This window comes from Hippoglossus hippoglossus, chromosome 7, assembly GCF_009819705.1.
Source record: "Hippoglossus hippoglossus isolate fHipHip1 chromosome 7, fHipHip1.pri, whole genome shotgun sequence".
NCBI classification, from domain to species: domain Eukaryota; kingdom Metazoa; phylum Chordata; class Actinopteri; order Pleuronectiformes; family Pleuronectidae; genus Hippoglossus; species Hippoglossus hippoglossus.
Window position 1 is genome coordinate 25,608,174 of NC_047157.1, and position 20,995 is coordinate 25,629,168.

The 20,995-nt window shown below is 46.9% G+C and overlaps 1 protein-coding gene across 5 annotated transcripts in view; it reads left to right on the forward strand.

The window, feature by feature from the left end:
• Positions 1-998: 998 nt before the first annotated feature.
• The window catches only part of src (v-src avian sarcoma (Schmidt-Ruppin A-2) viral oncogene homolog), a 31,184-nt gene continuing 11,187 nt past the window's right edge, over positions 999-20,995 (forward strand). For 2 of the 5 annotated variants that reach the window (XM_034590050.1, XM_034590053.1), the window contains exons 1-5: positions 1,145-1,380; positions 17,141-17,402; positions 17,482-17,581; positions 19,703-19,720; positions 20,379-20,477. In XM_034590050.1, coding sequence (XP_034445941.1) covers positions 17,150-17,402; positions 17,482-17,581; positions 19,703-19,720; positions 20,379-20,477 — 470 coding nt within the window. In that variant the 5' untranslated portion in view covers positions 1,145-1,380; positions 17,141-17,149. Of the gene's footprint in view, positions 1,381-17,140; positions 17,403-17,481; positions 17,582-19,702; positions 19,721-20,378; positions 20,478-20,995 lie in introns of all 5 variants that reach the window. The other 3 variants (XM_034590052.1, XM_034590054.1, XR_004614373.1) reach the window with 2 other exon arrangements.

Sequence of the window (20,995 nt, forward strand, 5' to 3'; positions counted from 1 at the left end):
CCAAAACGCACGCTGCCACGCATGCGCGTGTGCCAGGGACACGCTGCCTCCTCTGAACAGTAGGTGGCAGCCTCGTGTCATTGTGGGGAGAACAGAGAAGAAGAAGCTTGTCACTCAAATTCTTTGTTTTTATCACAAATCGGTGGAAAAACTGTTTATTTTGTTCTGAACTTCATTGATAGAGAAAATTATTATAAAAAACATTATTGATTATTTTAATATCAGGTGTTTGATTTATCTTAATGTCTCTACATTATGGCAACATTAGAAGTGTCCTATTTGAGATGATCCTTCCTTCCTTCTTTCCTTGATTTCATTCCTTCCACATTTCCATCTTTCCTTACTCTTGTTCCCTTAATTTATTCCTTCCTTTCTTTCTTCCTCCCATGTTTCCTTGCTTCCTTATTTCCTTCCCTCTTTTTTTGTTTATTTCCTTCCTAATTTCCATATTTCCTCCCTATTTCCTTTTGTGCTTCATTCTCTGTCCTTACTTCCATTTGTCCTTATCACCTCTCTAAGTTCCCTCTTTTTTCTTTATTTCCTTCCTCGCTTCCTTCATTCATTCCTTCCCTTCTTACCTCCTGCCAAGTTTCCTTGCTTCCTTATTTCCATCATTTCCTCTCCTCCTTCTCTTTTCTTATTTCCTTCCTAATTTCCCTATTTCCTTTTTGTGTTTCATTCTCTCTCCTTACTTCCATCCGTCCTTATCAACTTCCTAATTATTCCTTCTTCTATAATCTTTGACTTTGGGCTCAGATTTACCCCCCCCCCCCCCCCTCTCCCCCCCTCTCTCTCTCTCTCCCTCTCCCCCCCCTCTCTCTCTCGGGGTGGGCGGGGCTCCGGTGAAAACGCCATTCAACTAAATCACAGGTCGATTATGCACGAAACGATCCAACCAATGAGAGGCTGGGAACGGTGCGCAGGCCCCGCCCCTTGTCCGTCTCTCTCTCTCTCTCTCTCTCTCTCTCTCTCTCTCTCTCTCCTCCAGTCTCTCTCTCTCTCTCCCCCTCTCTCTCCTGTCTCACCCCCTCCGGCTCTCGGACCTGTGACTCCAGCTGACTTGTCTCACATGTGAATCTCTCTCTCTCTCTCTCTCTCTCCCTCTCTCTCTCTCTCTCTCTCCCCCCCCCCCCCCCCCCTCTCTCTCTCTGTGCGTCATGTCCTCGCCGGGCCGCTCCTCCTCCAGCTGAATGGGATCTCTGCGCCTCGGTGGCTCGGTTCGGAACCGCCGGGCTCTGACTCCTCCAGGACCTGTGAGCTTTTAACTCTGCGACCGCCACATTTCACGGTTTGATCCCGAGTCCTGCACATTTGTTTCGGGGACCCGATCCGCAGAGAAGAGACGACGCCAGAGGAACCTCCTGGAACCCGCGCGTCAGGGTGAGTGAGTCCAACTTGTTCCAGCTCCTCGGTGACAGACATGCAGGAGCTGTGTGATGTTTCATGTCAGCTGAGCATCTCTCTGAGGGTTCAGGGTTAAACCTCACCGCTCCTCCTGCTCTGGGTCTCACACACACACACACACATGTGCACATATACCTGCTCCCCTGGGGGGGTTTCTCACTTTTCACCTTCTCTTAAGAACATTCCCAGTATCTCCACCAGTAAAGCCAAAGCTTTGGTGAAACACACACTCGTGCACACACTGGACTTCACAGGCAACAAACACACACCTCAGATTGTGGAGAAACGCTTCCCTGAGGTCTGAGCCTTCACAGAACAAAGTGGAACCTGAACTTTGTCACTGGCTACCTGCTGCACACCTTTGTTTTCAGGACATGGACAGAACATTACTTTCTCTTTGCCTGAAACCCCCCCCCCCCCATTGAGGACACGGCTGCCAGACTCTCCCACTCAACGTGACTCACAGGCCCAAGTGTTGACAGTCTGCTAGAAAAGACCTGGCGTGTGTTGTGTAGAGTGTGTACTTGTCCTTGAACACACACACACGTTCAGTCCATCTCCACCCATGTTGTCTGTGTCTCATTCATTGGCCTGTATACACTGTACACATCCGTCCTGACTGCTGGTCCAGGATCAGTAGTGGAGATGTGACCCTTCGCGCACACACACACAAGTGTTTGCTTTAACATTGTGCAAAACTTGTTTTCTTCCGTCTCTGTGATCCTGAAACAGTTTCTTCCAGAGACACACTTCACTGCTTCTGAATGAAAACACAATTTGCTGTAGCAGTTGATTTTCAGTTTCGTGCATGAGACATAATCCTCCACAGATTCTGCCTGTTTTCCCTGAAGGAATTAGGATGTTTGGTAGCAGACAGGCAAAAAAAAAACACATTATCCTCAATATCCTCAAATTTAATATTGAGCCAGTGACACACAAACTGATGCAGATCGAGGATGAAGGGCGTGTGTGAGCTTTTGTTTGTCTTTAAATCGTACGTTTCCCTCCTGCTCAGTTCACGCAGCAAAATGTTCTCAGGGAGATTTATGGTTGGGCGATAAAACGCTGTAAAGCCGAAGGACAACTGCTGCCAAGTTTCCCCCGGACCATTAGCATGCACTCTGCAGCAAACCAGCGGGTGAATGTGTTGGTGCGAGATGCTCGATTGTACTTTTCTGGACTGCCGGCTTTTCAGGCTCCGCGGAGAGGGAACCTAATGCTCCTTGGAATCCCATGAATGCAACTCCCAGTGAAAGCTGGGGATGTTTATGTCAGCCCCTGTGAGATCGCTGGAGAAGTGGCTCTCGAGGACAGAATTCCTGCTAATTGGCAACGTGGCTGTGGACTCATTGCCCCCCCCCCCTCTGGCTTTGTTCGCCCTTATAGTGGAGTGGTCTGTCTGTCAGGGTGATGCACTGGGCCTGGCATCAATGAGCCGCTTGTTTCCACAGCCCCTCGGAGAATCAGCGGCTTTAAGACAAAAAATCGCTTCCACTTCCCCCCCCTCCCAAAAAAATTGCCTTTGTGCACCTCATTGAGGAAGATGGATCGGAAGCGTCAAACACGTCGATGCTGATGTGTATGTTTGCGTCTGTGCTGCGTGAACGGAGCAGTCGCATCCAAAACCCTCTGCAGCGGTTTGCTGAGTTCATCATTTGATGGAGCGAGTGTCCCACTTTCCTTTAGGTCAGATGAGGACTAATTGGCATCGAGCTCCGAGGACATGCTGTAATTGTTTGTGATATAATAAAGAGGAAGCAGCTTATTGGCCGGATGAAGAGAAGTCAAAATAAAAGGCTGAACCAACTCCCTGATGGGGGACGACAGGATGATGCTCTAGTCGTAGTAGTAATAGTAGTAGTGTGCCGCTTCTTTGTTGAAATAACCCACTATTCCCTTTTGGCTTTGCAGTACTTAACAAACAAAACACTTGTCTGATGCCAGCGTCGGCCTCTTCACTGAGCAAATGAGATGTGCGATATGCTCCAAAGGGGGGGGGGGGGGGGGGGGGGGGGGGGGAGAGAGAGAGAGAGAGAGAGAGAGAGAGAGAGAGAGAGAGAGAGAGAGAGAGAGAGAGAGAGAGAGAGAGAGAGAGAGAGAGAGAGAGAGAGAGAGAGGGGGATTGTGTTCACGAAAGCGGGGCATGAGATTTGTGATGGCTTCCCGCTGACAAATGCCTTTTGAATTTTTTATGTGGCAGATACTAAACTTCTGTCGATTTGGCCCAGATTTGGTTCTAATTAGTGCCCGGCCACGTGCGAGGGCACATTCGAGCACGGGAACATCGATGCCACCTGTTCTCTCACTCGTTCTTTCTTTCTTTCCTTCTCTCTCCTGTCCTCTGCGTTTGGTTTATGTGTCAGTGGCCTAGTTCTGTGTTTCTCTTCCGTGCAAATTCCACTTTAAAGCCGACGCTGTGTGGTATCACTGTCTTTACTGGTGACCACAGGAGAGAACTGGAAGTATATACGGTTCAGACATTGAAACCACAAAGCCGTTCCAGTAAAGGAAGTTGAATGGCCGTGGATGCAGAACCGCAGCGCTCTGACATATCACTCCAGGCTCTATGCACGGGGGCCGTTTGAATGAAGCATCTGATGGTGGTTTGATAGAGACACACAGAGGAGGGCTTGTATCCTCCCAGGATCCCCGGCCACTTCCTGTCCCTGTGCTCTGGGAACGGGCCAGGGTGACACAGGCCACGCATCTCCGCTCAATCCACCCACTGTTGCCTGTGTGGAAAGGCGATCACTCTCACACCCTCATTCCCATCGCTCCGTGCACATCGCTGGTGACAGGAAAAGCGTCTGTGGCATTTAGAGAGATGCCTCTATGTGCGGCTTTGTGTAGGCGCAGCTGTGTGAGCCCCGCTCGGGATGATGAGATGCTGGGAAGAGCACATGCTGCTCGGAAACACGCGAGGCTCTCCATCCTCAGAGAATCACTCCCGTGTGTGTTGACATGGGAGTTTTTATGCGGATCATTTACTGGCAGAGATGAAACACAATCCAACCTCTGACCCGGCAGACTTATAAACTAAACCGAACCAGATAAAACAAATGTGTTTACGTGGGATTTCCTCGACAAAATCTGCATTAATGTATGTGGACACACAATATGACGCCCCCCCGCCCCCAGATTGTCAGTATTCCTCTATTGTATGTTTGATAAACTGAATGTTTTTATTGTCTGGAGGCTACAAACAAGCAATTTGAACATGCGTCTGGGGTTCAAGAATCAAGATGCCTTTTAAAGCAAACGATTAATTGAGGAAAATAACTAGTAGTTCAGTTCGATAATGACATTAATCATTATTTGCAGTTCGTACACACACGTACTTACTTTATCTGCCTGTCCTCCTGGTTTTCTTTAAAAAACTTAAAGAAAACACGTATCTCCCGGTGAATAATCGGTGACACACACGTAGGAGACACTGACGAAGACGTCTGGAGAGTTTGTGGGGATCAGAGCTGACGACAGTGTCTGTGTTTTAATACGTCACTTCCTGTCTCTGCCTGCTGCACCCGGCTGCTCCACCTCTCGCCTGAAGAACGTGGAGGATTTGTTGCTGTTGTGAACGCGTCTGTGCAGAAAAACCTCCCGCTGTGTTGTGCACGTGTTGAAAGGAAAACTCTGCGTGAACTCCGTAGCCAATTCTGCAGATTTTTCCCGCAGGTCATGTCTGAAAACGTCAAATGGAGGCTGCTAAAAAATGTACTTTTCCAAGTGATTTCTCACTTTTACATTTGGCTTCACAGCTCAGAGCCTCGTCTGGAGTCACTGGTGCTTCATCAGACACAAGCTCTTTCCTCCCAGAGGATGTTTAGCTGCAGCGAACACCTGATTTATTATGAATTTATAGTTTTATCGTGATATATCACTTCTTCTCAGTTACCTCACTGATCTTTAATCGGACAATGACTTTTACCTGGTGCCCTGCAAACCTTCACCCTGGTGTCTCTTTCCTGGTGTGAGTACGGAGAAGATACGGAGCAGGGTCGTCCTCCTCTATCTCAGCTGTGGCAGTTCTGTGATCTTATGAAAGCTCCAACCAAACCAGCCGACTCCTCTCTGCTCGCCGCTGATTGCTTCGCAGCCGGCGACTCGTTCACAGCTTCTCCGCCCCACTGAGAAGCATTTGAATATTAAAATCAGGACCTTCTGAACAAAGGGCTGGTTTAGAGGAGATGGAGGAAATCACTCCCGTGTTTGAAGGGGCCTTGTCCTCCAATCTGTTATGGAAATTTCCTGGCAGGGAGCTGTTATGTTTTTGATGATGAAGCGTGACACATTTGATCTGCACAGTTGTAAAATTTGAATAGCAAACCCCGGTGGTGCCTCTATCTGCTGCTCTTATTTGTCTATCTCGGAGGAAGCCGGAGCCCGACACTGGGATGTTTGTGTCTTGTTCTCCTCAGTTTGAATTGGAGCTACAGAGATGTGGAGGCCACGCTGTTCCCCTGCTCTTTGAGTGTGGTTGTAAAATTTTCCTTAACACACTTTCCTTGTTGTGTTTAGTCCTCTGTCGTTGTTTGAGGACAACTGATAATCAGCTGCAGCATATGACGCTCTCAGCGTGCATTTCATTTTGCGTCGACGATAAACATAATCTGGTCGAGAGCATTTTCAAGAGCACGAGCTGCCACAGTGTGTGTGTGTGTGTGTGTGTGTGTCTGTGTGTGTGTGTGTGTGTTGCGACCTTGACTTGGTTTCTTGTTCTTACACTGTGTGGCTACTTTGACGCTGCGTTCCCTTTCGCTGAGAGGCGCTGATGGGAATGTGCCGGGGTGTTGCTCGGGGCATCTGAACGTCCCGGGCCGACGGTGTCTCTACCTGCACCCGCACATTCCTGCTTTGGGCTGTGTGAGCAGGAGAGGAGTTGAAACTCGCCTTGCCCTCCACTCTGCATTCCTCAGCCATGACTCGGCTCAGTCGCACTGTTGCAACAAACCTGGGAATGCCACAGTACACACACACACACACACACTCACACACACCTGGCTCACTTTCTCACATCGGAACATGTTTACGGGGTTGTATGTTCAGTGTCGCGCTGCTCAACTGCTCAAAAGCTTTGCATCGCCTCAGGTTCTCCAGTTGTTTTTTGAAATGATTTCTCAGTTTACTCTGAACTTACAGCAAAAGAACAAATAAGCCAGAACGTGTCTGTTTGCATGTTCTCTCTGTGCCGCGGTCCAAACACATGCAGCTTGGGTTAATTGGAGACTGTAAATTGGTGTGAATTGTCTCTACACGACGGCCCTGAGGAGCTGCCGACTTGTCCAGGCCCTGCCTCTTGCACAGCTGGGATTGGCTCCAGCCCCCCCCCCCCCCCCCCCCCCCACAACCCTCGCGGGATAGGCAGTATAGATAACTGCTGGATGGTTAACAGCTGGATATTTGAAAAGCAAAAGAAATCAAGGAATCTCTTTGCTGCAGCCAAACACACTTGTTCTCTCATCCCAACACTTTTACAAACCAAAGCTCATTGGAATTCAAGTTTGCCTCGTTCTTTTCATCTGATGTTATTTATTTAGCTTTTTGCATGAGCTTCTGAACAACTCTTCCTTTTGTCAGTTGCTTTTTCTTTCTTACCAAAATATTAGAAATATGCAGCACTACTTCCCGCGGTGCAGTATTGCCCCAAGAATTCTTCAGAGTTTACTATGCTGCCTTTGTACAGACACGTACAGTACATAGTGTTTGTAGGTGACACCCGGGACACCTGCAGGAACAGTTTGCATCACAACTGTCAGGGATTTAATTCATTGCACTGCTGCAGAAAAGCTGCAGATTAAACCACTACTTCCTCCCTGAACATCGTATTATTCTGAAATTAATTTGAACCGCTTCATTTTTTTATAAATATCCCGAACAGCCACAATTACTAAGTGCTTGACAGTGGGGGTGGGCTACAACATTTGACCTGTCGTGTCTCTGTTTTATTTAGTTTGCAGAACTGCTCCTCCATTCATTATATACTGAATATATATATATATATATATATATATATATATATATACAGTATATGTTCCCTGTGGGTCAGGCCTTAGATGTCAGAGCTGCATGGATTTCTCTCGCTGCCTGACTGTGCTGATGAGAAGTTAAACGGTGAAAGCCCTATAGGCTACTGAGGCACGGGGCTCATGGGAATCGGTGTGGCCTCGTGCAGATCAAGTCTTTGAAACGTGATGAGAAGAGGTGAATTTGAGGGTTCGCCATCACGCCACTCGACTGCACTGCGCTCGGAAGCAATAAAACGTAGGCTTGTCTGAAGCTGCATGTCTGGGATCCTTTGTCGTAGCGTTACCAATCAAATATTCCTTGTGTCAGATGCTTCTCGCAGCAGAGAGAGGGCGACGACCAGCTTGGAAAAGATGTTTCTCCTCCTCCTCACGTGACCTATGGCTGACACATCAGAGGAATGGAAATCCTTTATTTCCACCGTTTCCCTCTGGAAATCTCCTGAAAGGATTGGAGGAAGAATGGGGGAAAGAGCACGGATGGAGGGGAGGATAGAGCGAGTGTGAGGGAGTAAGACTTGGAGGGAAGGGAGACGGGGGGTAGCCAAAGCTCTTGAGGATTATCTTTTTCTTCTGCCTTCTCCCTCCATCTCGCCCGCTCTCCCTCTTTTCCATTTCTTGTTTGAACACATGACCACAGCTCATCAGTCTCAGTTGAACATAATGACCATATTTAGATGAGAGCAGCCGAGCCGGGGTGTAGAGAGAGAGAGAGAGAGGGAGGGAGAGAGAGAGAGAGAGAGAGGAGGAGAGGCTGACGTCTCGGTGAAGCCCAGAAGCAACACAACATAAGTCAGTGGAGCAGATTCCCCCCCCCAACACAGTAGTAAACCATTCTGTCTATTCTCGGTATTTAATGCAGCACAGAGGAACAATACGCGGATTCTCACACTATCCTCACAATCCGGTGAACACCCGCGGGTCCCTGTGCCGCAGCCACAGCACTGTGCATTCCTCAGATGCCTCAAATCTCCGTTTTACAGGAGGAGACATGGCTGCTGCTGCTGCTGCTGCTGCCGCTTGACGTGTGTCTGTATCCGTCACAGTGACAAGGAACAGCTGGGAGACCCTGGGCCATAAAACCAGGGCATGTGTTCCAACACAAGGTTCGTTTCATCACAGTTGGTTAATGCAGCGTTTGACATCACGCTCTCTCTCTCCTCCTTTTTTAAAACACGAATCGGTAAAATGTTTAATTGTGCAACGGTGAGGTTAGTGTCACTGTTTTGTAACAAAGCTAATGAGCCGAGACAGGAGGTGAAGTCCTCCCCCTGTGTGTCTCACTAAATCCGTCCCCGTCACGCCCGATCCAGGAAGGCTAGTCGAAGGTCTCAGTTAAATACGGTTGTTTTCCACTTCTACATCACAGACTGTACGTAAACATGGACGACGTGTCTCCACTTGCTCCCACTATCCAGAAATGAAACCAAAATATCCCGGATACAAACGCTGGCACCTTGAGTCACTGATAGTTAGATTCTGGCATCGTTGAAGTATAGCAATCGGGGGATGGAGCCTCGTGGCGAGGTTCACACCGACACACGTGCTAAACCAATCACATCATGACGTTACGGGGAGATTAACATCTGAACATACATCAGTGTGACAAGACCTAAAACTAAAGAAACAATCTATGGAAATGATTTAAAGTGTATTTTGACTTTATTTGTTTGGTCCATGTCCTATCTGCCAACATGGAGGAGGCAGGGTTTATGACCTGAGCTGTCATGTCCACGTCCACTTTTATATACAATCCATGTTCTACACGAACATAGATTCTATAAAATTATAAATAAATGATAAATTCTAGACCGATTGCGTCACAGCGGCGGGACTGTCCCAATTCGAAGGCTCCTACAAATGTGTCCTTCCACCCCCGAGCGACGGAGGCTCCCCCGGGTGGATCCTTCCCAGCCCAAAATATCCCATGATTCATTGTGTTGGAGGATGCAGTCGACGTCGGTCCTCCACAGGACGCGGCCGGTGAATTGAGAAGAAGGTGGGGAAAAAAAATCTGGGATCTTCCAGTTTATCTGGATCTGCTCCAAATGTACTGGGTTCCTAACTCCATGCTGCTTCGTGGGAAAGGGTTCAGCAGTTTTTGAGTAATCCTGCTGACTAACAAACACAACTGTGACTCAGTCACCGACACAGTGAGTAAACTCACACACGTACAGGTACAGTCTTGCAGTCTGTGCTCTGACATGGTTTCCACAGTTATTTAGTCTGACAGGTCTGAGCTGTGTCAGTTTGGACAGTGAACGTTCATGTAACATGATGAGTTCCACAGAGACGTGGCTCCTCCAGGTTTAATCCCAGTGCTGCCGTTGGGCTCCAGTGTTTCCTTGTGGTTCTCTGAGGTAATGTTGGGGGGGGTGGAGCTGGTTCCAGATGAGTGGAAGGAGAAGACGGAAGGTGGATTCAGCTGCTGGAGATGAAACAAAATAGTTTGACTATTTAAGAAAATCACCTTCTCCTGATCTTGGTGAGAGTTAGACGAGAAGATGGACACCAATGTGTTTTAATATATACGGCTCCAGACAACAGGTGATTGGCCGTTTCCCTAATTTGTTTGTGCTAAACTAAGCGAATCAAGTGTCGGCCTTTAATTGAGCCGATCTGTCTTCTCTCACTCTAAAGAAAACCCTCTAATCTAGAAGTTTGTTTCCCTGCATGTAGAACTCGACCTCCCCGAGGTGACTCGTCTGTTACGTGGCCACAGATCACCTCATCTAAAATGGCCCAGATATGTTCTTGCTGAGCCTCAATCCCAAAATAATTTCATGTGTGTCATACTCAGATTAGGAACAGGGGATAACAGAAAATCCATGAACCTGCAGTCGGTGCCAGCCGTGTGTTTGTTGTTTGGAAGTGGACACAAAAAAATAAATAAAATTCCTCTCTAAGCGCCGGGTTTAAGACGGAGCGGCCAGCTGCTCAGCGCCGTGAGCCCGGAGATATTATATGATTTTACAGTTGGGTTGTAACACTGAGGCGCTTCTGGCAAACAAAAAGGTGGCGTGAACACACTGCAGGTCGCTTTTTATAGCAAAAACATACCGTTGTGGAGAAACACACACACACACACACACACACACACACACACACACACACACACACACACACACACACACACACACACACACACACACACAGACACACACACAGTGAAAGGGCTCATAGCCTCTGATCCTATTATAGACGCCGAAGCAGTGCAGGCTCCTGAGAGACGGGAGAACATGATGTTTTTGTGGGAGTCCTCCTGCACTGTAACCAAAAAAACATCATCATGGAAAGAATGTTTTTTATTTTGTCAGGTGATCTCACCTTCTCTCTCCCTCGCACCCCCCCGTCTCACATGTTTTCAGGAAGTGACACACACGGAGCGGTTGAGGCCTCGGCTAATCTTGCCTTTTCCTTCATCAGATAGGCATCCAGAGTTTTGGCCCAGAAAGTGTGTGTGTGCAACTATCTGTGCAGTTTGTTGGTTTGTGGAATGCTCGGAATCGGCTCCATGGCAACAGCCGGGCGCCGTCTATGTGTGTGTGTGTGTGTGCAGAGTGGTAAATATTGACTTCAACACCTCCCCATCCCTGTGTCTGTCCGCGACAGGAGCTCTGGAGGGGGGGGGGGGGATCGGCACACACGCTTTATCCAGGACTCAGCAAAGTCCTCCCATCGGGGGGGCGTCTGTTTACCTTCAAGGCTCCGAACACAGAGGAGCTCTCTGGGGTCGCAGCCAATCCACTGCATTTGCACATGGAAACTGCCTCAACTCTGCTACAGATACAGATTCAGAGCCGCTAGAAAGGAGAAGACGAAACGCTGTTGGCGCTGTTTCAGTTTGAAAACTCCGAGGCTGCGTTTCAAACACACTATGACGTGACCTCTCTGGAAGAAAACAACCTGCATTAGCCTTGAGTACAAGAACGCAACACAGATAATCAGCTGCTGACCCTGTTGTCTTTGCTAACAGCTGTTGTTGTAAAATTTAACGATGATACAACCTGGCACGTGTACGCTCAGTGCTCGTGAAAGGTCGTGTGATGTGTGTTAACATGAACAGGGGTTAAAACTGATACAGAGCCAAATCGCTTTAGTTTGAAAACCTAAAACCTGGATGCAACTTGAGTCTGAGTATTTTAATTTAACGTGCACTACGTAGGGGAAGTACCAGCAGCTTTATGACGTCATCCCTGCTGTGTTACTTCTTTTTTTAATGATCAACCGACTGGTTAACGAAAGAGGAAGTGTGGATAGAAGCCTGAGCAGGCCCCCGTATTCATGCCTGTTGAAGAGGAATCGAAAGAAGACGTCATTGACCTGCTCTCGTTGAGGGAACCAGCTTCACGAGGTACCTGCTGAGTATCGAGTTACCTAATCAAACTGTGGGACCTAACGGTAAAATGTTCTCTGTGCTCTCGGTGGAGATTATTTTTCCCACAAACGGATTTGTTGAGACAGGATCAGAGCTTGGCGGACGAGGAGCAGCAGCAGTCGTAGTGGTCGGACCGGTCTGTCCGGGCCTGTCATCGCAGCACCGTGTTGTTCGCAGGCCCCAGATGGAATGTCATCGCGGCGTTTGGCGAATACGATTAGAGAATAGATGATGATGATAATCTGGACAGAACAAGCGCGGCTGGATTATGCTGCAACTGGCGGCTGTTGACGCAGGAGCCAAAGCCCCGTTTCCCCCTCCCCGCAGTAATTACATAGAGAGCATTAAGATGAAGGAATACATGCACCGGGCTCACATGCACTCACTCACACAGGCAGAGGCACGTGCATGCATTGTAAACACACACACACACACACACACACACACACACACACACACAAACACACACACTAACTTTCTATCCCCTGAGCTAAATCAGTTGCTGTTGATTGTGAAACGCTGTTGGAACGAGGTTGTGATCGGTTGAGTCTGTTTGCATCATTCTGATTTAGACTATGAGCACAGCCCGTCCATTTATCCACACACACACACACACACACACACACACACACACACACAGACACAGACACACACACATATATATACCATTTTAAACATTTGTTCCCTGTTTAAGCAAAAGCAATAAAAGCAGGATGTTATCTCCACCTGTTGGTCACTCAGCTGAATGAAGGAGGGTTTGCAGGGGAGGCCTGTTGGGACTAAAGCCCCTTTTGCACTGGTCGAAAAATACATCAACATCCGGCTTCTGTCTGCAATGTGAATGGAATCAACCGGCAGTCACTCCCGGGTCAAACAACGCTGCAGTGGTCACGTCACGGATCTTTATCGGCAATGTCTGTGATGGAAACTGAGTGAACGCACTGATTTGGCGAGACAGTGAAGTGAGAGAACCTGAGTTTTTGGTTTGTTTGTGACATCGAACGTGACGCACCAGGTTTCAAAACAGAGCAAACTTCCCTACTAGCAATGGGAAAAGAGTTAAATAACTGTCAGTCAGATATAGTATTAACTGTGTCTACTGTTTATTCTGTTCAGTATACATTAATAAAGAAGCTGCAGATGACAATACATTGACAAAATATATTAAATAATGTAAAAATATATATATACCTGCTATTTTTGGTGTATAAGAGGTATTTATCCGTCTCTGATTTGCATTTTTATTTGGATCTGCACCAAATTACACACCCTGACAGATATCTGTCCTTTTAACATGTTTCCCTGTTATTTTAAGAGAAATCAACAAAATCTCAAAAGCAAAATCTCACAATGTTAAAGAGAGTGATGACAAATTCCTGGATCCACCCCCTGATCCGGATCCACACCAAAAAAAATGTAATGGCCCATAACACATCTTTCCATTAAGTTTCCTGGTAATCCATCCAGTAGATTAAGTGTAATTCTGCAAATACAATATAAAAACTCTTCATAACCAGGGATTAAAGCTTCTTGATGGAGTCGTGTGTCTCAGGAATCAGGTCAGAACTGGGCTGAAATCGTACAATGTGTTTCCAGCTCATCTCCTCAGGTGGCGTCCCAGAAAACCAACTTCCAAACTAATCCCACGTCGCTTGCACTCGGTGGTTATTCAACATTCATTTGCATGTGCGTTGACAGAAAGGAAAACTCTGTCATTGTGTTATTACACCTCGCTCATGTGACGCAAATACACAGTGTTAACACAACGGCCTCATTGTTGCGTTGATGGCATTACAGCCACAGCTTAATTGTGACCTTTAATCTGCAGCCTGAGGCGTTCACAGCCCCCGGGTTGTAGAGTGAAGGTGGATTGTCAGGACGTGTGTTGGACCACGGGCCGGCAGCAGCGAGCACGGGGAGGCAGAGGGTCGACTGTCATCGCCGTGCGAGTCCTAACTCGCCTGCTCACGCAGCAGCGCTTCACCGGCTCCCTCACTATCACCACGGGTTTGCTTCAGCCTCGTTCTGGGGAATCTCTCATTAACACGGCACACAGAACATCTGAGGCCAGCTGGTTCCGGTTTGATGTTCACCACTGTTTGATCCTTGATCCACAAAAGATGAAAAGATTTTTAAAAAATGTTTAAATGAGCCGGAGCACAGAAGAGTTCATTACAAAGCCGGTGTTGTCGGAGGGAAATGGACCCGAGTCGTGATCCTGCCCCGAGAAAAGAGTGAATGACGCCGGCTCCTTTCTGTTGTTTCTCTTCAGGGGTCGTGATTGTTTTTCTTTTCACGTTAAACGAAGAAAGCAGAAAACACAGGGCGGCGCAGCTTCCTGTGGGGTGAGGCAACAACACCGGCAGCCATATTAAAAGACTATTCCCATTTACCAAAGGCCCAGGAGACTTAAAGGATTTGGAATTCATTGCCAGATCTTATGCATAATTAAGCAAATCCCCCCCCACCACCCACCTACCCAGCCACACCCCCGCCCCGCCTGAGGGATTTCCACGCAGCTCGTTACAGTACCTCAGTGCTACTGGGCCAGAATCCTGCTCTCATTATCACTAGCTTCTGCAGATGATACACAAACACACACACACACACACAGACACACACAGACATGATTCCACTTTCACTCCTGCAATGCATGACAGTGTTTGGCTTCTTCACTCGATTTCCATATTTCCTACTGGCTGTTGGAGCTAAAACACACGAGGAGCTGGCAGCCAGCGAGCCACAGGCCACTTCTGTGTCTGGTCTGTGCCGCCTGCTGGGAGCTGACAAAAGATGGCTTTGTTGGAAAGTGAGTGTGAAGAAAGAGCCAGAGTCTGTTTCATGTTCGCTCGGCTCTGTCTCTTCTCTTCTCCGGGAGTTTTTCAGAGTATTTTGTCCGGGTGCAAAGTCTTGAGTTTGAGTATCAGGACCAATCCAGATGTGAGCCACTTCAGAGCCGGCCTTCTAGTGGCCCACATCTGGCAAACAGGAGCGCACATATGACAGGGAGGCTGTACGGGACAAATCTGGGCCAAAACAATATCGCTATGTCGGAATTCAAACGTGTAAAAGAGGGTAAAATGGTAAATCATGTCACACAAACGGCTTCTGTGTGTTCTGTCCTCCTCATGTGTTATTTAATCTGTTATCTCACTGAGGCAACCTCCCTTTAAGTGAGAGTATTATCTGTGTGGATTACAGGGGGGGGGAGCAGCTTTCCCAGCAGCGACGACTGGAGAAGAGAGAGAGAGAGAGAGACACCCGTCATCTTTGTGTCTGCGTTAACCTGCCTGCACTGGTGCACTTACTGGGATGCGACCCCCTTTTATGCAGACGTGCCCCGAGGGGAAATATGGACTGTGCGTGCGTCCCCAATGACCCCTCTTCACTTCCTCCCCCTCCTCCCCCACACTCACTCGCTCATGATGCCAACCATGTGAACCCTCGTGTCGTGTTCCCCTCCTCTCCTCCTCTCGATCCCTCGCTGCATTGTGCATCGGGGAAGAACTGAGGCATTATCCCAAAAATGACAAGAACCAGTGACAGCGCCGCTAATTTCCCCCGTGCGTTTTTTCCAAAGTGTGCTCCGCCTTGTGCCGCACATTTTCCACCATATGTCACCACATTGCACAGACTGTGATTACGCCTGTGTGTTGCAGCTCGTCTCTTATTGAGGATCTTTGACTCTTGTGACACGGGGCTCACCACAGAGGCCTCCAGGCCGCCCCAACCTTACTGTTTTCAGTAAATTAGCATTTCCAGCGGACTCCCTGTGGCTGTATCTCACCCCGATGATAGCACGGGCTGGAATCCTTAAATTATCCTTGGCTTAGTGTAATGATTCTGCTGCACTAAGCTGTGATTAGAGCTACTTCACGAGCCTGAGCAGGCCGGGAAGCTTCTGAAATCAAGAGGCCACAACAACCCGAAGCTGCCCTCTTCACCTCGCTCTGCTCTCATCAGGCCTCGCGGGTAATTGCTCCACGAGGATCATGGAACTGGATCAGCAGCTGCCAAATAGAGCCGCAATTAACGATTCATTATCAATTAATCCATTGGTTATTTCTGACCGTTGAAGTCACTGTTGAGTTTTGGAATTATCCCCCGACTCCGCTGCTCCGTGGAGAGTTCGAGCATCTTGCAGTTGCATTGTTTACATTTTGAAGTTGAATATTTTTCGTTCTCTCTCGTGTTTCTCAGCGTTGTGAGCAGAGACATGAACAGTGATGTTGTTACAGTAACGTGACGTCTGAATCTTTTTTTAGTTACCGACGCCCAAGAGGTTATGTTATCATCTGCGTTTTGTTTGTTTGTTATTAAACAGGTTTAACTACTTGACGGAGTATAATGAAACTCGGGAGAAGGATGCGGTTTCGGTTTTTATATTTTAATATGAGTCTGGAGCAGGGAGCTGATCCAAGAATGACGTTTTTTCATTTATGTGTATTTCCCAGAAAATAACCCACGGGTCCTGATGAGGCGTGTTTATGAGACTGATATTAATGAGTGTGTGTGATATTTATGAGATCCAGGATCAATTAATGCATCAAGGATAATCAGCGACCCCTTGGGGGGGGGGGGGGGGCGTGTTCTCCGAGTGCCTTTGTAGTTCAGCAAACGTTTCCTAATGCATTCAACATAACAACCTGTTCCATCGCCCCCATGTGGTCAAAACAAGCAATTAAAGCAGCTTTAATAGATTATTTGTTTATTTTATAAAAAGGTGGCATCTCCACAGATTTGAAGGCACTGAGTTCAGTTTGTTATTATTTTCCAAATGTCATATTTTGAGAAGTTTGGCTAAATGACAGTGTTCAGCTCCTGCATAAAGACTGAAGGGACGCTGGTTGTGAACTGGGTTTGGTTTGAAGCTTCACGGCACTTAACTCATCTTTAAATGATCGGTGTGAATAAAGCCAAAAGAACGACTACGACACCACAGAATGCTGAGACATTTCATTTCTCTGCCTGTGCATCTGTGTCTGACACATGTGTGCGTTAGTGTGTGTGTGTGTGTGTGTGCGTGCGCTCTGCTGGTGGCAGCGTGGTGAAGCTGATCTCATGTTTGCGTTGAAACCAAAGAGCGGCAGCTGCTCCCCGGTCTTTGGGCTCGTTTGGCTTCATGTGGGCGACATAACTGTGTGTCTCCGTGGATTTAGCGCCTCGGTCTCCAGCCCGTCTCTGGTTTCTGCATCTGGCATGTGGCAGCCGGGGGAATCTTTCCAGAGAATGTATTGTAATAAAATGACATAAGAAAACAAGTCTATTTTATGTCAATGATGTCATTTATTTATTGAATGTGTCTTCTTTTTTGTCTCTGTCCTCGATTCCACAGGCCTTGGCCATGGGGGGATCCAAGAGTAAGCCCAAGGTTTCAGGCCAGCGGCCCCACAGCCTCGATGGCAACCTCAACTGTGGAGGAGGCGCTGGTGGCCACCACTCCAACTCCAATCAACCGTCCCTGGCACCCAACCGTGGCTCCGCGATGGACGGAGGTCTCAGTGGCAATCCGTCCACGGCCAATAATGCAGAGATGGCCCTGTTCGGCGGAGTGGACAATAACAGCGTCACGGCTCCGAACAGAATCACACTGGCAGGTTCGCTTGGTTTGTTGTTAGAACTCCATGCTCTGCACGTGTGGTCGGCAGTTCTCTGATTCCTTCTTCCTCCCTCCAGGAGGTGTGACGACCTTCGTGGCGTTGTACGACTACGAGTCTCGAACGGCCTCAGATCTGTCGTTCAAGAAGGGCGAGCGTCTCCAGATCGTCAACAACACGTAAGGAAAATACTGAAAACCATCACACATTCCCTCCGTATTACTCCCTCCGCCGTTTGTCTCACACTCATGGAAACACAAACAAATTAGCTCAGTATCACTTTTTTCCTTCACACACACACACACACACACACACACAGATGATGAAGAGTTATTACCAGTGGTGGAGTAAGTACTAAAAGTAAGTAGTATTAACTGTGTCTACTGTATATTCTGTTCAATATAAATGTAGTTGAGACAGATGACAAAAATGACAAAAACTCAAATTAGTGTAAAAGTACCTTTTAACTTTTATAATACAGCAAAAGTACTTGTTTTTAAATATACTTAAAGTATTTTAAGTAAAAGTACTTGTTGAGTGCGTCTTCATCACCTGTGATACCACTGCTGCAGGGGGCGGAGTCTACTGATACCTACTCGCTCTGATTGGGTCAGTGGATAAATTCCCCTCTTGTTACTGATTACTTTAAAAAAACATGTTACATGTACATGTGACTCAATGCTTTTTAAAAGAAGCAGTGCAGTAGAAAGTACAGATATTTGCAGATATGTGTTGTGGAGTAAAAGGGGAAAGTACCTGGGAAGTAAAACTAGTTCAGTAAAGTACAGATGAATAGGAAACGTACATGATTACAGTAAATGTAATGTGTTCCGCTCCACCACTGGTGACCACACACACTGTTTGTTCTGCTGTCTGAATCACTGCTCCGCTGCCTGGACAGTCACGGCTCAGCAAAGCTTGACTTCTCTCTATTTTCCTCCTTCATTCACAAAAAAGCTTCCCTGAGACAGTTTACGTCTCACTGCTCCGTCTCACCTCAGCAAGTCCAGTCCCTACCGCGGGACGACCGTCCCTCAATAAACAAACCAAACCCAGATATGCTTGTTTTCCTCAGTGAATCAATGGGGGGTGCAGTGGACCGTGCGATGTGGCGCTGCACCCCGAGAGCCGCTCGCCCACTAACAAACTACTGACCTAGAAGGCAGCGGAGAACAATAGTGGATTATCGCTGCATCTGGCCCCTCAGGCCCCTCAGGCCCAAGACCTGGATCCTTATTGGGTCACGTGAACCCAGAATCCAGGAAACAGCTCTGATTAGTTAGCAGGTTATCACAGTTCTGATTGGTCCAGTTGAACGTATGAATAAAGCCGTGTGCAGTGACCTGATTGGCTTTTGTTATGATAATATCGTGTCTCCTGCTCACCTCATTATCGTCCCTCCACTGTAGAGCCCGACCGATATAAAGTCTGGGGGCCAGAACCGAGAGGGAGTAGAAATATTTCTGATACCGTTAATATCTGCTGATGTATTTTTTTATATATATATTTTAAAAAATCAAGATATATATTTTTAAATAAAAGCGCCACCTAGTGTCCAATCATACACGGTGGGAAAATCCCACATTAAGATAAACTAACAAACTGGTGAGTGTGGTTAAAATTTCAGACTCCGAAATATCAGCTGCTATATTTTTTTATATATTAAAAAACATTTTCAATTAGTCTTAAGATGTCATTATTATTATATTATTGTCAAGACAAAGAAATTAGATTGAGGCTTGAGATTTGACAGTTTAACCACAAACTTTATTACAAACAACTAGAATGAAAAAGGAAATACATCTAAATATATAGAACCTGAATTAAGAATATACATTTTAGTATAAGTATAAATGTGGCGCCTCTCATTTCCCATGAGACACTGCAGAGACGTTTAATCTTCCAAAATGTCTTCCATGTGGGTAATTTTCATTTCTGTGCTGGTTTATAGTGAAAAGCTTTAGTTTTCCTTTATTCAGCTGGATTTGCGAGTTGTTTATTATAAATTGCAGTCTCCTTAAGCCTTATGTGTCAATGAGGAGAATAAATGTCGCACGGCCGTTACAACTAATTACAGCTTCAATAAACCTACGTGACAAAAAAACAAGGTTTCCACTGCGACTCGAGGTTAAACTTTGAAATGAATAAATCAGGACTCGTAGTTTTTTATTGTGTGACTCTGTGTGCTGTTGTGTCACTGCTCACAACTTGCTCTCTGTATTAACCACCTTCTCTTTCACCACTTCCCCCTCATCTTCTTCCTCTTTTTCCATTTCTCCGTCACAAACCGTTAATTTCAGGAGGAAGGTGAACTGCAGGTTTGTGAAGCTCCTCTTTGTGAACGTGCTGCTTTTGTGTGTGTGTGTGTGTGTGTGTGTGTGTCTGTGTGTCTGTCCTGCGTCACCTGAAGCATTTACCTGTGCACTGTAACACCACTTCACTAGAGAGAGGCACACATCCACCGTAACTCTGCCCCGGCCCCATTATCCCATAGTGCAGTGGGGGAGCTGGTTTGGAGCCCTGCAGCGCTGCAATCGATTCAGGTCAACTCACCTTAAAACAAATCCTAACTTTACTCTAAGAAAACTCTCAGTGCTGCACGGCTGCATCCATCCGCCCCCCCCCCCCCCCGATGAAGCCTAGGATACGAGCACCATCCCTCCCCGGCCTCATACCCACATGAATGTGTGTCTTTGTGTATAATTACAAAAACTTCCAATATGTTTTCAACACTTGGGCTCATATTTATCAAGCTTCTCCAGGAGCCACGACTCCATTTGAGTCGTTGTAGTGGTTTTCGCTCACAAACACAAAGTGGCTGTTTAGTGGTTTACATCACTCTGCGTTCACCGGGAGACACTTGATAAACACCGGCCCTGAGAAACTGGTGAGCACCGTGTTAATTTGTGTTTGGGGCGTGTGTGTGTGTCTGTGTGACGAGCCTCGGTGAAGCTGTGTGTTGTCTCATGGTTGCAGAGAAGGCGACTGGTGGCTGGCGCGCTCCCTGACCACTGGAGAGAGCGGTTACATCCCCAGCAATTACGTGGCTCCGTCCGACTCCATCCAGGCAGAAGAGTAAAGCCCTTCATTTATTTTCTCCCTGACTCTGTCACTTTTATCTGTTTTTTTTTTTCACCAAGTGCATGAAGGAATTAACGCTCAAATGTTGGATTCTGGTGAATTTTTCCTTTTGTCGCTATGTGAATTCGCTTTCTTGCTGAGAGTTAGACTACATCTATTCTGTTTTGGCTCCTAATCAGTTTTATTCCCTGTCTAATATGAAAACATGTATCATGTATCAGAAGATCATTAAAACTCAATTTGAATATAGATCTTTAGACAGGGAGCCGTTGAAACTCACTCATAAAAACATTATATCTTATATTTGTATTAATCAACACAAAACCTGAAGTAAAAAACGACAATGTGAGGCTTAGCAAGCAAATACCCTACATATTATAATGATAATAGTTATATTAATGCTATTAAATAATTTATTTTTTAGCAGAAAACAGTGTTAAAACTAATCAATAGATGTAATATAGAAAGTCATGCAGTTGCCCTTACAGCGCCCCCTAGTGCCCGGTCATACT